Source organism: Epinephelus moara, chromosome 16, assembly GCF_006386435.1.
Source record: "Epinephelus moara isolate mb chromosome 16, YSFRI_EMoa_1.0, whole genome shotgun sequence".
Lineage (NCBI taxonomy): Eukaryota > Metazoa > Chordata > Actinopteri > Perciformes > Serranidae > Epinephelus > Epinephelus moara.
In genome coordinates this window covers 9,323,444-9,340,527 of record NC_065521.1, presented here as the reverse complement: position 1 = coordinate 9,340,527, position 17,084 = coordinate 9,323,444, and the positions used below count along the sequence as shown (strand labels likewise).

Below are 17,084 nucleotides of genomic sequence, written 5' to 3'. Positions count from 1 at the left end.
TTTTTTTCTTCCTCATTAATAAAACCCTTCATTTAAAAACTGCATTTTGTGTTTACTTTTGTTATCTTTGACTAATGTTTAAATTTGTTTGATCTGAAACATTTAAGTGCGGAAAACATGCAAAAAAGTAAGAAATCAGGAAGGGGGCAAACACTTTTTCACACCATTGTATAGTGAAGAATCTGCCTGTCAATTTTTGGGGTCTTTTACAGAAACTAAGTTAATTGACACTGATTTGAAAGACTTATGTGACAAACTACTAACACTACAGGAAGCTGAATTTGCTGTTGAACCCCTCAAGCCTAGTAAGTCTCCAGGCACAGACGGTATTACTTCTGAATTCTATAAAGCATTTTCCAAACAGCTTGCACCTTTCCTCCTTGGTCTTTTCTTAGAATGTATAGGCAATGAATCCCTTCCTCCTACCTTAAAGGATAACTTCGGTATTTTTCAACCTGGGCCCTATTTCCCCATGTGTATGCGTGTGTATGATTCATAGGTACAACTTGTTTTAAAATTGGTTCAGTATTGAGGCAGGCGGATGCAGCTGGCAGATATAGGGGGCAAATGCGTCCCGTATAAGTTTGCGCATTAAAAGTGCTTTTTTTCGCCACTGACCGGTTCAGATCGTCAGTGCTATCTCTGTAGATTGCATACTGAAGCCTGATTTATGGTCCTGCGTTAAATCAATGATGTACCTACGTCGTTGCCGTGACGCCGTCGTGAACCCTTCAAACTTCTCCGTCACTCCATTTCATCGCGGTGCAATTCACCGCCAGAGCAGTAGGGGGCTGCATTCCTTTCCTGAATGGTTATCATCGTCTCTAGTTGATTCTTTGTTTAGCTTCCGGCTTTTCCGGTCACAGTGAATAATGGCGACCAAGAGAGAGAGAATCTTGCCGGAGTTGGAGTTGTTGGATGTCGAAGAAAGTATGTTAATACTGCAGCATCTACATCGCAACAGAAGATGTTTAAAGATGGTGGGGATGGTGCAATCTGGAAATACGGAACCGAAAATGCGTTGCTACCAAGCAAACCAATCACAGCCCTCTCGGTCTGCACTGGGTCTGCGTCGCCTCGATGTGTAGTTGCATTTTTTTGGAGGTGCACGTCAGGCTACGCCGGGGGTTACGGCGAGCCTCCTGCGTAGCCACATACCCTACGATGTAGGTACGTCGTTGATTTAACGCAGGACCATAAATCACACTTAAGCGTTTCCTTTACCCTTCACTTCCTCTGGGCTGTATGTGACGTCATCTTGTGAGAGCTTTGCTTGTTGCCGGAAGAAAACAGAGGAGCCATGCTGAGCGCCGCTCAGAGTGGCGCTGGTTGTCCCGGAGTACAGTTGAGAGTTTTACTGCATTGATTGAAAACAATGGTTCGTGTTTGTGCTTATCCGCAGTGCAAGAACAGGATGTTGCGCAACACCCCGTACAGCTTTCATAGGCTGCCTTTGTCGGACAGCGAGATGCTGAAGTTGTGGCTAGTTGTGCTACAAATAGATGCTAACACTCCTCTCCAGACACTGCGCCTTGCAGACCATCGGGTCTGCAGTGCTCACTTCTCCCAAGATGACTACTGCTAGCCGAAGAAGAGAAGACATTCAATCCCGAAACACCTCTTCCTCAAGAAAACGGCTGTCCCACGAGTAGAGAGAGCTATAGACACAGTGGAGCAAAGCTCTCGCGAGATGACGTCACACAGCCCAGAGGTAAGGGAAACGCTATGTACAGAGATAGCACTGGCGATCTGAACCGGTCAGTGGCGAAAAAAAGCACTTTTAATGCGCAAACTTATACGGGACGCATTTGCCCCTGTTACCGTTTTAACTCGTTTCGTGGCTCCCGGTTGCATCCGCCTCCCTCAATACTGAACCAATTTTAAAACGAGTTGTACCTATGAATCATACGCACACATACACATGGGGAAATAGGGCCCAGGTTGAAAAATACCGAAGTTATCCTTTAAGCGTGAAAGGGGGAGATTGACAAAGGGAGTGACATGCAGCAAGGTGCCATAGGCTGGAGTTGAACCCGGGCCGCTGTGGCAAAACCAATATGGGACACCTGCTCTATCCACTAAATTTCACATGCCACCTCTCTCTCCTTGGCAGCTTTAGTGGTGTTGCTTTTTTTTTTTTTTTTACGAAATATATGCTCATATTCACTGTAGGCATTCATGAGCACCTCCAATTCCACAGGTGTAAAATAAGTTGATCGCTTTTTCTCTCTGGTTGCCATGGTGAATTGAGGTATCGGGGCTCCACTGATGATGGCTTTTTATTGTGGTTGTGCACGCGCTTAACTCAAGGTGTACCTACTCAGAGTTGATTGAACTAATTCAAATCAGCTGTTCTGGAAACAGATACTCAGAGTTTCCCATCTCAGGGTAAGTCAACTCAGAGTTCAGGATTAGACTCGGAGTTTGTTGAACCTCCTACCTGGAATACCCCTCTGGGCCTGGTGTGCTTCATGATATAAAAGCTCACCACCTTTCAGCAGCAGCCCTCACAGTGCAGCTGCTGTTCTTTTGCTTTCTCTACAGGCATTTCCACACACCCATACATGCATAATGACAGTTTACAGAATTTCACGTTTATTTGGTTATTTATCATTATTTTGTAAATAAATAAACTTTTAACTCTTTGTAAACTTGTCTCGTTCCATCCTTGTTGCAGCCTAAGAGCCGGGTCATAATAAGTGGAATAAAGATAAGGGATGCTCAGAAGATAATGTTCTCACTTACTGTCAAACTGGCTCACAACAAGACAAGTATAGGTAGGGTTGCCACCCATCTGGTATAAAACAGGATAGTCCCGTCTCGAAAAATAAAATGTACTGTCCCTTACTGATTCAATATGGGACGCAATTTGTCCCATATTTTTGTGCACATCACACTCTACTGCATAAACTATGTTGTCACTAACCTAACTAAACCACCCTGTCTTTTTTAATCAATCAGTCAACAGTAAACAGTGTCCAACAGGACTAAATCAATCAAAGCTCAATGTCATATTGCAGTAACATGTTCAGACAAGTCTGAATAAAAAACTACAAAGTTTCTTTGTGTTTTCATCCACTAGATGGCAGCAGCAGTACTTATCAATCCTGTCTTACTATGGGAGCGTATCTGTGTTCCCAGGGTTCTATGTTTCCCGGGTTCTATGTTCCCCACTTAACCCTGCAAAAAAGGTTCTATGTTCCCCACTTACACAAAAAAGGTTTCTATGTTTCCCGGGTTCTATGTTGCCCGCTCAACCAAGCGGGAAACATAGAACCCTTTTTGTGTGCTCAACCAAGCGGGAAACATAGAACCCTTTTTGTGTAAGCATGGGGAACATAGAACCTTTTTTGCAGGGTTAAGTGGGGAACATAGAACCCGGGAAACATAGAACCCTGGGAACATAGGGATGACCCCCTTACTATCCAAGGAACAAGATATTAGCAGTGCTAGCATAGATTGGCCTAGGAATGAGTTTTCAAACCTGGAAATGAGTTTGCATTTTACCACTCACAGTTCCCTCATCTCAAAATCAGTGGGTGTTTTGAAATGGGTTTTTAGTTAGATGCCTGAAATAAGGTCTGTGGTTAACACAAGCTTAAGAGACTTTCACGTTTTGTTCTACGACATAAAATACATCAGTTAATAAAAAATTAGGTTTTTATGTGTCTTAAAGAAGGCAGTTGCTAACAAGTGGCTGAATGAGACCATAGAAAGTCATTACCAACCACGGCTTTCCAGCTGTGCCGTGGGGGCGACGTTAAGACATGCTATTGTGGTGAAGATCGGTTATGGCCTAACATTAGCTTTAGATTATTATTATCAGATTATCTTGCTGAACAAAACATGTAAGTATCATAACCGTTTGTTTGCTACAAAGTTTCTTCTCTGCAACAATCTAAAGTCCAATGAAAAAATGCCATAGGCTTTTTGACAAGGAAACCAGGGAGACACTAACTTCTGCGTCGGCCTACAGAAAAACATAATCGTTGGAGGGCTCTGTAATCAGCATGTTTGATACTCAAGGCTATTCAGTAGGCTGGGACATGCTCTTTGACCCCATGAGAGCTTTATGACACATGTGCATTGTAACTGGAGCTACAATGTTGGAGGGTTATGGTAGAAAGTGCTAGAAATGAAGGAATGATGTCTACTCAGGTGCTCTTTGGGTGCCCTCAGCCTTAGAGAGAAAGTTTTTGGGACACATAAATGGTGTCCAAAGTACAATAGAACATTTACGCATTTGTTTATTATCTTTTATTTAAAACCTTTTCAATAATTGCAGGATTGTAATTCTCAGTCATATCTTATGTATATGTATATATATATATATATATATATATATATATATATATATTGTATAAAATATATCCCAGCTCAAAGCTGACTGCGGACACCTCAGTGAATCAGTCATGCCCATGTGCGCCTGCAATTGAGCCTTTCAGCAGGTGCAGTCCATTTCACTGAGCATGTGTTGTACCCCAAGGATATGACATAATATGATGCACTGACTTTTCCTTTTAACCTGCTTGTTGATACCATGGAAAACTCTAAGTAACTGCCGACATTTGATAGCATTAAACAAAGTATGAAAACCCGTTAACCTTCAGAACTGACATGTTACAGAACCTTCTTGCATCTACAAACCAGAACTTAAAGGTATGTAACTTTTTACAAGTGTGAATCTTTTTTTATGCCAATAGGTAAACAGGCTGTAATGTAACTTAAAAACTTAGACTTTCCCTGACCTTCTTAGTTGCATGTGAAGGACTCTGTGAATTTTCTAGGAAAATCCAAAGGATGTGACGATATGAATGCTCCCAAGGGCCTGTCTCTCTTCAGCCCTATACAGTGCTAACAATGTGGAACAGTAGTTAATGTTACCTTAGCAGTGGAGCTTGCTAATGTCAACAAGCGACCAGCATCCATCACAACATAGAGTCCACACATACTGTGTTTCCGCTGCTTCACTTAGCGCCCTGTGGTCACCTGAGGTCAAACTGAGGAAGGCCGAGCAATGAGGGTCGACTGTTATGAGTCCCCACCAGATAAGCAAACTGTCAACTGAATTTTTTAATGGCCATTAACCTAACTTGTTGGATTACAACTTGAACACAGAGTTTTAAATAAACAGGCGTTCTTAATTTTTCATGAAAAAGGTCTCATGTAAAATGTGCATGTTTTTATTTTGGCATCTTTATTGAACACACAGGAAGGTAACCTCAAGACCAGATCAGTGTATGACAGGACTGTCACGTAGATGAAACAGAAAAACGTTCAAACTTCGATTTTTCGATTATTTGTTTGTTTGAATCAACCTAACATGCATGTCTTTAGACAGTGGGAGGAAGCCAGAAAACCCACCTGCAGAAAACCCAAAATAGCACAGAGGGAACAGAAAAAAACATTCAAATTTAGGATTTTCATCACGATGATTAATTTTTCAGTGTTCAGAGTTTTTTTTTAGTACATTCTCATTGTGTAAAATTAGAAAAGAAACATGTATATGGGCAACTGGTGAAATGGTGTGTCACCCAGCAGAATCCAGTCATTTAGATTTAATGAAACACTTAGTTATGACATTGTGAATGTTTCTTTACAGTTGTATCCACCTTATTCCTTCCCCTCATGATGCCTTGTGTGAATTATGGGCATGACTTCTGCACGAGTATAAATTTGGCTTTTTTTATTTCTTTATTTATACTTGTGTGTCAGCTCCATGCAGAGCCTATGCTGTAGCCTACACACGTGACCTATGCTGTTGTAAGCATTTATACATGTGCGGTGGTGTCTGTGTCACTCAGCAATTACACCTCCAAAACAGTAGTGGGCAGCGGGGTTTCTGTGAAGTGCTGTAAAGTTTAGTTGATTCAAAACACAATCAAACACACATTAAACATGGCTTAATAGAGACAAAAGAAGTACACAAATCAGCTTCACTATAACTTGCAGGATTCACTAGAAAAGCATTTGTCTTTATTCACATTTTCCCCACAAATACAACATTCAAATATTGAAAAATCAGCACAAGCCTAAGGCATTTTACCTTGTTTAGACTATTGTAGCGGCCGTCAGACATTTCCTCTACTCATATGAAGCCAGAGACAGGAGATTCAAGATTCACCGACAAAACAACTGTCTACTAAACACATTTTCCAGACAATATAACATGCTAACGTTATTAGGACAAGTCTATGGCATTTTAGCTCGTCTGCCTTAATGACGCAGTATACACAGTTTTATAACTGCTGATTTATTAAAATGAAATCATACTGAGTGAAACATGACGCTGAATTCCGCAGCAGACTTCAGTAATATCAGTAATATAAAGTATTACATACCGTCAGGCATTTCTTTTTATATGACATGAAAGAAGTATGGTAAATCAGTAACACATTCTCAGTCTAGATGACTAAACACATAATTCAATGCATGCTGTTGAGTTTATATCATATTTTATAATGGGCAATATTCTAATGTAGGTTGAGAATGCAGTGAGACAGTAAAGACAGGGATGTCATGTACTGACGTTGAGTGACAGACCTGCGTAGGTGTCATTCTCTTCAACAAATTCTGCTTTAATGTGTCTCTGCTCTCAAAACTCCTATTTAAATTATTTCGTATGTCATTCCAAGCTTGTGAAAATGTAGTAAAAGCATTAGAGTAGGATGAACATGAAAATGCAGGACAAATCATGTCCGGTAGTGATTTAGTGAGGGAAAGTGCATTTTATTTTTGAATACTGGACGATCTGGTGTAGACATTGTACAGTACACGTGCAGCACAGTCTGGATGTTAGTATTCTTACAGACACAGAAGCGCAACAGGTACCAGAGCTCCACAAGGACATCTTAGAAAATACTTATCATTTAACGTTAGTTAAATATCAATGGAAAAAAACAAAGGAAAATTGGCTATAACTCAAGTTGTCTGTGAGCAGTCCTCATTAAACTGAGAGGAGAAATCCTGAACGTACTGACCAAGATTTGTTCATATCTGATAAAGGGAGAGCAGAAGGATTTTGAGTGTGCTATTATTTAAATACTGTATACGCTGTAATGATGAGTGTGAGACTGGTCTTAGTCCCGCTTAAAAAAAATAAATGAATAAATAAACCAGCTAAAGTGACTTCCTTAGCTTTGTGAAGCCTGAAAGGCACTCCCTTTATGTTGCTTTGATTTTCTGTTAAAAAAAGGGCTTGAACCCATAAATGTCACTTGTGGCTAAACTGTATTTATATTCAATTTCATGTAGCAAAATGAATATTAATATTGGAGACTAGAGACAGCTTTTTAAAAGTCATCTCTGTGACTCATTTAATTAATTAACATTGTGTACTGACTCATAAAGTACGGACATCCAGCATCTCTAAGAGCTTTTTTTTTTTTTTTTTTTTTAAATGCACAGCTAAACACCTTCTAATTCATCAAACCCAGGGGTCAAGGAAGATTTTGGATCCTTTACCAAAGTAGAAGTACTAATACCAAATTGTAAAAATACTCTTATATACTCATACTTTTACTACTGAAAATGTTCCTTCAATAGAATTATGTAATTATAATCAGGAAAATGTAGACAGTAAATGTACTTTATTAAATTCCACCACTGATGAAATCTAAACCTGAATTTTGTGCTGAATATTTAGTGAAAGAAGATTAAATACAACAAAAACAAAACAGCTGTTGCTGAAGCAGTTTAATTAGCATCAGCAGTCTTCACCAAAATACAGAAGAGGATTTGCACTGGTGTACATGTAATTTATGACAATGACTGTTTAATCATGACACAGAGAACACTGGTCGTCTCCAGGTGGCATTAAAGATTTATAGATATTTTTAACCAAATAGGTTAAGGTCAAACCATTTTAGTAATGCATCATAGCTTGTCTAACAAGCTTCACAGATTTCCTCAGCACAGTTGATAAATTTGTTACATTCAATGAAACATTTAGTTATGATGTTGTGCATGTTTCATATGACACCAGTTCAGGTGGAGTTGCTCCTCTCTGAGGTTGATGGATGTGGTCTGCAGGCTGTCTAATTGAAGAGTCCTTCAACAACTTTCATTACTCCCACCACCGAAAAACATGACAGACAAAGATGAGATAATAATAAAAATATGTACCAAAATACATCAAAGACAATCAGATCAGTTTAACAGCTGCTTAAAAACATAGCTGCAAACAGCAAACATAGCTTGACATTTGTGTTAGGGTCACTGTTACAACTTATTCCCTAAGTATTAACTGCTCCTAGCTGGATGGTCTCTGCATTAGGTCTCCAAATACAACTTCTCGACTTATACAAAGAATGCACTCTGGCTGCATTGTAAGAATGTCAGACTGACCAACAAAGCTGGTAATTTAACATCATCATCACGGGCTGTTGGAAATTGTGGAGTGCATTTTTCATTAACACTTTAGATTGTGGCCCACAACTATCACTGTTAGTAAAAAAAAAAAACCCCTCAAAGAATTCCACTGTATGTTGCAGGCAATATTTGTTTTTTTCCTCACAAAGTTGAAAGCAGCAGCAGCAGCAGTAGCTGATAACAGCACAGCCCAGTTAGTGTTGTTTTAAGATAAGACAAGGTAAGATAAGATAAGATAAGATAAGATAAGATAAGATAAGATCAGATCAGATAACATTACATTACATTACATTACATAACATGATGTTTTTTTTCACATTATTCACATTAGTCAGTTTAAATGACTCACCTCCTCTTCCTTCTTACTGCTCGGCGTTATCGGCAGGTTCTTTTTGATCGTCAGCTTTATTTTCACCGCTATCTTCTGCAACGTCATCTGTCTTTTCGCCATCAGTGACGGGGGCGTCTCCTTCAGCACTGGGTGCTCCCTCGGCTTTCTCATCTCCAGAACCCAGGAAACTTTTCACCCCGCTCTCCACGAATTCACCTGCAGAACAAACAGCTGTTAAGTTTGCAGATAATGGAGACAAGGGATACCAAACACATCAAATATATATAGACCTAATAGCCCAATCATGTTAGGCCCCAAAATTGAGCCTCACTTATTATTATTTAGTATCTTTGGAAACTTTCAACTCAAATGTTTAAAATAAATATCTGCATACTTAATAAATGATCTGAATGTTTCCTCTACCTCTGGTTTAACAAAGTCATGTAGGCCTATAACAACGTCTGTATCTTTAAAACTCAAATACGATCTAATCTCTGCAATATTTTCCAAATGATACCCACCTGCTGCCTTTGCAATGTCAGTATCACCAGTCAAACTTTTGAGAAAATCCATGGGTGCCGCTGTGTTGAGTGTGCTCTCAGTGTTGAGTGCGCTCTCAGTGTTGAGTATGTTTATGGATGGAAGAGGTTTGGTCTTATAAAGGCCGTTTTCCAAGTGTCCATGCAGGTGACGCATCTATTGTCTTGCCCTGTTGAGTAATCAGGTGTTGCTGCAGGAAGTCATACAGGGTCAACCTGTCTCACGGGTCGACAAAAGACTAAATGTCAGGAACTTAAATTTAGGTTTTACCTGTAAGTACACAAATATTTTGAGGTGTGTGTGCGTGTATGTGTGTGTGTGTGTGTGTGTGTGTGTGTATGTGTGTGTGCATGCGCGCACGTGTGTTTGTTGGTTAAGGTATACTGTGACGTAAAAGTTGATGGTTATTATACCATACCCATTTGCTTATCTACAATATTGAAAAAAATATAACTGATAAAAAAATCTCTTCTTTATTCTAGTTATTTTTCAAAGGGGAGACTTTTTACACATACATACCATTAACAAAATGGTTTCAGGTTTTAATTATAGTAATAAAACTGATGTGCTGATTTACTGATTTACTTCGGTAAGCGTTTTGTCATTTCCAGTGTTTCTATCTATGATAGCGTCTGTGTGCTGCCCTACTGAGCTCACATCAGTTATTTTTCTGATACTACTCATATCAGCTGCTAAATATCTACTACACGTTTAAACCCACACTAGTTCCATTTAAGCATTCATAGCTCTCTTCTTCTTTCAACGATTTTCTTGCTAATCACAGCTGTTGTTTACACAACAGTGGTACATGAAATAAATGTGGTTTATTTGCTGTGTTGGAGGCATGGCTTAGTGAATTGGAAGCGTTCCTCCGCACCATGGAAAATCATTCAGTAGCTGCAGTAGTTGGCCAGCCCCCTGTAGCATGCGCAGAGCCATAGCATAGCTTCTGCTAGCAATCCCCCTGTGCAGCCGGAAGCCTGTGACTGTTCAAGAGAAGCGTAGTACTAAGCCAACGCCCACAGTCCACCAGCAGCCTGTTCACATTTTTAACTGTTTCTCCCCACTCACACACCCGCTGAGGAACATTTAATTGGCCTTAAAGGTCCTGCACTAAGCTGGTTTAAATCCTATTTATCCGATCGATTTCATTTTGTTCATTTTCTCGATGAATCATCTTTACATATAAAAGTTTGTTTCGGAGTCCCACAAGGTTCTGTGCTCGGACCAATTCTATTCACTTTATATATGTTGTCCCTGAGGTAACATCATCAGAAAACACTCTGTAAACTTCCATTGTTATGCAGATGATACACAATTATATCTATCGATAAAGCCAGAAGAAATGGATCAATTAAGTTATTGTTCTTGGCCCCAAACACCTCAGAAATTGTCTATCTAAAGATATAGTTTCTCTGGATGGCATTACTTTGGCCTGTAGCACCACTGTAAGAAACCTCAGAGTCATATTTGATCAAGATTTGTCTTTTAACTCCCATTCAAAACAAATTTCATGGACTGCGTTCTTTTATCTGCATAATATTGCAAAAATTAGGCATATCTTGTCCCAAAAAGATGCGGAAAAATTGGCCCATGCTTTTGTTACCTCTAGGCTGAATAACTGCAATTCCCTATCATCAGGTTACTCTAATAAGTCTTTAAAAACTCTCCAGCTGATCCAGAATGCGGCGACAGGTGTACTGACAGGAACTAAGAAACGAGATCATATTTCCCCTGTTTCAGCTTCTCTGCACTGGCTCCCTGTAAAATCCAGAACTGAATTAAAAATCCTTCTCCTAACTTACAAAGCTCTAAATGGTCAAGCTCCGTCATATCTTAGAGAGCTCATAGTGCCCTATTATTCCACCAGAACACTGTGCTCTGAGAATGCAGGGTTACTCGTGGTTCCTAAAGTCTCCAAAAGTAGAACAGGAGCCAGAGCCTGTTCCTAAAGTCTCCAAAAGTAGAACAGGAGCCAGAGCCTTCAGCTATCAGGCTCCTCCTCTGCGGAACCATCTTCCTGTTTTGGTCCGGGAGGCAGACACTGTCTCCACATTTAAGACTAGACTTAAGACTTAACTTTTGCCCCTAGTTAGGCTGACTTAGGCCTAGCCTAGTCTAGTCCACCTCTAGACCTAGTCCTAGAGGTGGACCTCCTATGATACACTTCCTATGATACACTAAGCACCTTCTCTCCTTCTCTATCTCTCCTCAGTCTCTGAAAAGTTGGTTCTTCTTCATTTGCTAACATTCATGTCCTATTACTGCATATTGCTAACTAAGTTTTACTGCATGTCAGTAACTAGAGGCTTCTTCTCCGGAGCCTCTCTGGTCTCGCAGGTTCCCTCATATCGCAGCTTCGCCTGGATCGTGTGACGTGGTTGTGCTGCTGCCGTGGTCCTGCCTGATGCCTCCTACTGCTGCTATTATTAGTCATACTTCTATTATACACATATTATTATTATTGTCACATACATATACTATCATATATTTCCATACTTACAAGATATGGTAACACAATCACTGTTATAATTATTATTATTATTATTATTATTATTATAATATTATTACTGAAATGAATATTATTGTAGCTATTATCATTACTGTCTGTCCTGCATCTCTCTCTCTGTCTCTGTCTCTGTTTATGTATCATTTTGTCATATTCAAATAAACACAAGAAGTTTGTGCTCTAGAGAAAGGATCAGCACTCAGTAAATAAGTACCGGTGGCTAGGCTTGTCAGGATACCAGGATTTCAGTAGTCGATTCCAATACCAGTGAATTTCCACGACTCTTGATACCACGATAAAAATCAAAAAACTGAACTCATGTATTTTTAAATTCACTACTTTATTAGAACTGTTTCAAACTTTAACTTTAACTGTCTTGCAGCGGCTGCTGCTGTCCCGTCAAAATACAAACCACACTCGAACAGTTGGTGGCGGTAGTGCACCGTGTTTGCAAATCTCCAATAAATCCCAAAGAAGAAGTGAGTTTGGACCCAAAGCCCAGGGTGGGCAGGTTCGCGCGCCAGTGATTATTCCAACGCTGGAGAATTAATATTTAGCACTACAAATGGGTAAGTACATGAAACATGTGCCTGTCAGGTCTCGCTTGGTCAAGGGGGAGATGTCTACGGTGGCCGAGAGAGGTCACAACACATGCAAACTCGTGTTTTTTGTTGAATACTACAACCATTTCCTTGCGACTCGTACAAAAAATAGGCGTCTCTTCTATTTTCGAGCTTGCTCGCAAAAGCAGCACGACTTGAGCAGCGCGTAGAACGGATGCGGTGTGAGTGCTCGAACCTGTTAACATGCTCACCGAAATGAAAACGCGAGTAAACAGCGACCGTTCGCGAGCGCTACGTGAACGCATCGCTTGCGGTGTAAATGAAGCCTAACCCTCTCCACACACGACTCCTACTATCTGACTTTTCGACAAGCTGAGGTGTTGTGGCTCCAGCAGCACCTGTTAAAGCCACTGTTTCTAGCAAAGACGATGGAGAACAGGTGTTCTTCTTCGGCGCTCGTCCTCGGCACCGACTGACGTGTATACTGCCCTCGTCAGTTCCGACAGGAATCGACACGGCCTGCTGAGGGCAAAGTTGTATCCGGTACTTACGGTACCGAAAAAAACAGGTACCGACATATTTTTTGCGTGTTGGCATCGACTTGGTACTGAAGTATCGGTTCTCATGACAACCCTACCAGTGGCAACCTATGCCTTTCTGTTGGTAGGTCATGGAAACTGTACTGCCGGTAACAGGAACAATCCCTCCTTGTTCTTGCTGCACATCTAAACAATATTGTTGAAGCAACAAATTTAGCATAGTCTGGTTGTTAGTATTGTTACTGATGTGGACAGCACAACAGGGACCAGAGCTCCACAAGGACATTAGTTAAATATCTGTTAAAGAACAAGATAGTATTTGCTAAATTGAAGGTGAATTACTTTCGAAAAGAACAACTTTTGGCAGTAAGCCACTAAGAGTAGCAACTGGGCCTAATCTTAGACAGTCAATGTGGATAACTAGCTTACTGCCACTTCCATATCTCACCGGAAGTTCCACCCATAATCATTGATATAGTAGTGCCCTCAGGAACAAGGTGGATACCAACTGTAGTAGAGGTAGGGGCATGTCATTGGATAACTTTTCAATTAGGGAAACCACTCACATGTTCCAAAAAAGTATTCCAAATGATTACAAATGAAAAGGGACCCAATTGTTCTGCATCACTAAGGTTTGAACACTCTTATGTCCCCGTTTCATTTTGTTTTGATTTTCCATCCCTGAAGATTTCTAATCTCTGTCATTCTGACAAAAATAAAACTATAATTTCACCTTTTTTTCCCCCAAGCATTTACTAGCATTTGATTCGGTTATAAATCAGGTGAACCATGAAGCTTGCTGCTGTAAGTCCTCATTGCTTTGCTGAAGTGCAGTTTGATTAACAGGAGGAAAGACTTGTCAAAAATGAAATTTGCCAGAACATTTGGCAACAGTCAGAGAATATGGAGATTTCTCTTGATAGATTCTTTTTTTTTTATATATAATTATTTTTTTTTATTGTTTTTCATTTTTCACAAGAGAAAAATCATAACACACATAGAAGACAAAACAGAGACAATATAATACAAAGTACAGACGCATTACACATATACATACATATGCGTATCTTAGCATAAGCCTAGAGATACACAATCACACACCGAGCTATCTATACACTCTCACCCATCCATACACACATAGACCCACGAAGGCACACACAGACACACAGACACCAGACACACACACAATCACACACAGCCACACACATTACAGTGGGAATAAATCGATGAGTTTTATTATCCATTTTCCACTTAACTGACCTTGAATGGAGGGGTAAAGAAAAGGCAGACAAGATGAGTAAACATTCCTATTTCTTTACAAGAGCATTAATCATTGTATTCCAAACATTATCAAATTGTTGTGCTTTCCTTTTATCTTTAGCCACCTGTTGCTTTTAGAATGTGCAACATGAAGCGTTTCCAATGGTGTATAGAGGGAGGTTTTGTGTCTTTCCAATGGTGCAGTATGAGTTTCTTTAATGCTAGTGATGATAATAAAACTATCCAGCTCTTGGGGTACCTCAGTGTGGGATCACCGTGTGAGTTGTTGATTAGACAAAGTGATGGAGTTAAGTTTATACTTACCTTATATGTATCATCAATCCATTGTTTTAATTCTATCCATATGGGTTTAATTTTATTGCATTCCCAAAAGGCATGATATATGGAATCCTCCTTTATTTTACATTTTATACAGTTACTTGATATCTTTTTTATTATTATTATTTATTCTGTCTCGTGTGTAATATACTCTCATCATGATTTTGTATTGAATAAGGCGTAGATTTTCGTTATTTGTTATATCTTGCGTAGTTTTCCATGATTCGAGCCATTCGTTTGTCAGATACTTACCTAGATCCTTTTCCCAAGCCCTTATGATCTTCTTTAATATGATTTCTGAGTTGTTTGATTTTTGTAATTCTTTATACATTTTATGGGTAAGTTTTGAGCAATTTTCAGAAGTAAATAAAATATTATCTGTTCTACTACATAAATTTAAATTATTTAAATAAAAAAAAATTATCAATGAAATGCGTAATTTTAATGTATTTGAAGTATTCTTTATTAGTTAAATTGTATTTGGTTATTAGTTGGTCAGATTGTAATATTTTATTGTCTCCCCTGAGGTCTTTGATGCAGTGTATCCCATTCTCTTTCCACTTTGTCCAACTGATTGGTTCATTATTAATAGTTAAAAATTTGTTATCCCACAATTTGGTACTAGTTGGTATTGAGATGGGTTCGTTCAGGGTGACCTTTATGGTTTTCCAAATTTTAATTGTATTTTTTGTAATAAAATTAACTGAAGTAGTTTTTTCATTTTTGGCAAATAATTTAAGAAATAAGTTACTGGGGGTTAACTGTGCATTTTCTATTTGAATCCAAGATTGTTCTGAAGAATTTGCCACTATGTGATATATATAGAAACTTTGTGATGCTAAGTATTATTTTTCTAAATCTAGTAAATTAAATCCTCCGTTTTCTTTTTGTAGTTGTAAGATTGATTTGTTTATTTTTGTGGGTTTACCTTGCCATATGAATTCAGATAATTTTGAGTACATTGTTTTAAAAAACGTTCTCGGTGGTAGTATAGGAGTTACTGAAAAAGTAAATAGGAGTTTAGGAAGGCATACCATTCTGAATAGATTAATTCGTTCTGTTAAGTTGAGTGGAAGATTTTTCCATTTTAATAGATAATTTGTAATTTCTTTTGATACCATTAATAAATTGTCTTTGTATAGTTGATTTTTAGAGTTTCTTATATGACAACCTAGGTATTTAAATCCTTTCTTCATACACTTAAATGGTTTGAGAGAATCTGGAATTTCTTTTGTTTCATTAAAAGGCATGATCTCTGTTTTATCTATATTGATTTTATAACCTGATATTTTTGAGAATTCTGAAATTAAGTCTAATCATTTTGGTATGGTTTTATCATATTTTGCTAAATATAAGATTAGATCGTCTGCAGACAGATTTAATTTGTATTCTTTATTGTTTATTGTTACTCCAGATATGTCATTATTCTGTCTGATCATTGTTGCTAATGGTTCAATGAATTATTGCAAATAAAAGTGGAGATAAAGGGCATCCCTGTTTGGTTCCTCGTGTGAGCTGAAATGAGTTTGATAATATTCCATTAGTGTAAATACTTGCCTGTGGTTTTTTGTATAATATTTTGATAAGATTAATTTCTCTTGATAGATTCTATAGTAGAGCCAGTAGTTGGAGGGCCCTATTTAGATGGTCTAAAACGCAAGGCGCCAGGTGTGCAGCGCATGGGCGTGTCCCAGTCACTTGCTAGTTAGACAGCGCGTTTTCAGACTGTGCGCCATGGCGGAGAGTCTAAAAGGGTTGGACTTACTCTGTGAATTAGTCATGGGTGTGTTTTGGGCGTATCATTCAATAAGCCTGAATCCTGAACACCCGTCTGAAGGTGCAGGAAGGGCTGGTCCCGTGGCTGCACCCGGGTCGTCTGGTCTGGCTGTGCGCTGGCTGCAGAGCTGGGGTCATCCTCCTCCTCCTCCTCCTCCTGACAAGATGATCTTCAGTTTTACGTTCTAAAAGCTTTTTTTTTTTTACATATACATTTGTAGCCTACTTGCAGGGCTATAAGTTTACGTTTTTAGTTCACAGAAGCTGGTTATTGTTGTGTTTATGTCAAAATACAGTTTATCACATCTTTGATTTTGTGATTACATGCCAAAATGATCACAATTTAATTGGGAAAGACAAGTTCATTTTACAGGCTATGCATCATCAGCCCGTGGAGGTCTGCTCACAGTTCCGTATATTCGGACACTGCGAGCTTGGACCTCCGGATTATGATGATCATTATTACTGCGATTAGATCATTCTGATTAATGACTGACCATTAGGACGTGTTTCTGATAAATATTTTAATATGCACAATAATAACCTTTCACATTGTAATCATATTTTTATTGCACAATAATAACCTTTCACATTGTAATCATATTTTTATTTATTATCTTTTGCATATGTGTGGCTGCTTCATGTGTGTCTGAGCAGAGTGCACGCGCGTTGTGCACCCGCCTAGAGACGATATTACTAAACTCACAAGTCAGTCTTTAGACGCTTTGCTTAACTAAAGACTGATGACTTTCTCCCTGATTTTGTGTTTAGATGGGCGGATACAATTTCAGAGTTTAAAAAAACTCCCTACGTTGCAGAACCAGTAGTAAATCTGCAGGGCGGTCCTTCGGTGGCTC

The 17,084-nt window shown here is 39.0% G+C and overlaps 1 protein-coding gene and 1 long non-coding RNA gene across 2 annotated transcripts in view; one reads left to right on the top strand and one right to left on the bottom strand.

Moving 5' to 3' along the window:
• The window catches only part of LOC126402120 (uncharacterized), a 7,112-nt gene extending 4,430 nt beyond the window's left edge, over nucleotides 1-2,682 (top strand). The window contains exon 4 of the mRNA XM_050063827.1: nucleotides 2,678-2,682. Coding sequence (XP_049919784.1) covers nucleotides 2,678-2,682 — 5 coding nt within the window. The remainder of the gene's footprint in view (nucleotides 1-2,677) is intronic.
• Nucleotides 2,683-7,680: 4,998 nt separating this feature from the next.
• On the bottom strand, nucleotides 7,681-9,381 carry LOC126403293 (uncharacterized). Its single transcript, XR_007571305.1, has 3 exons — nucleotides 9,223-9,381; nucleotides 8,720-8,917; nucleotides 7,681-8,068 (listed from the first exon to the last, which is right to left on the bottom strand). It is a non-coding gene; the product is annotated as an uncharacterized LOC126403293 (long non-coding RNA).
• Nucleotides 9,382-17,084: the final 7,703 nt, after the last annotated feature.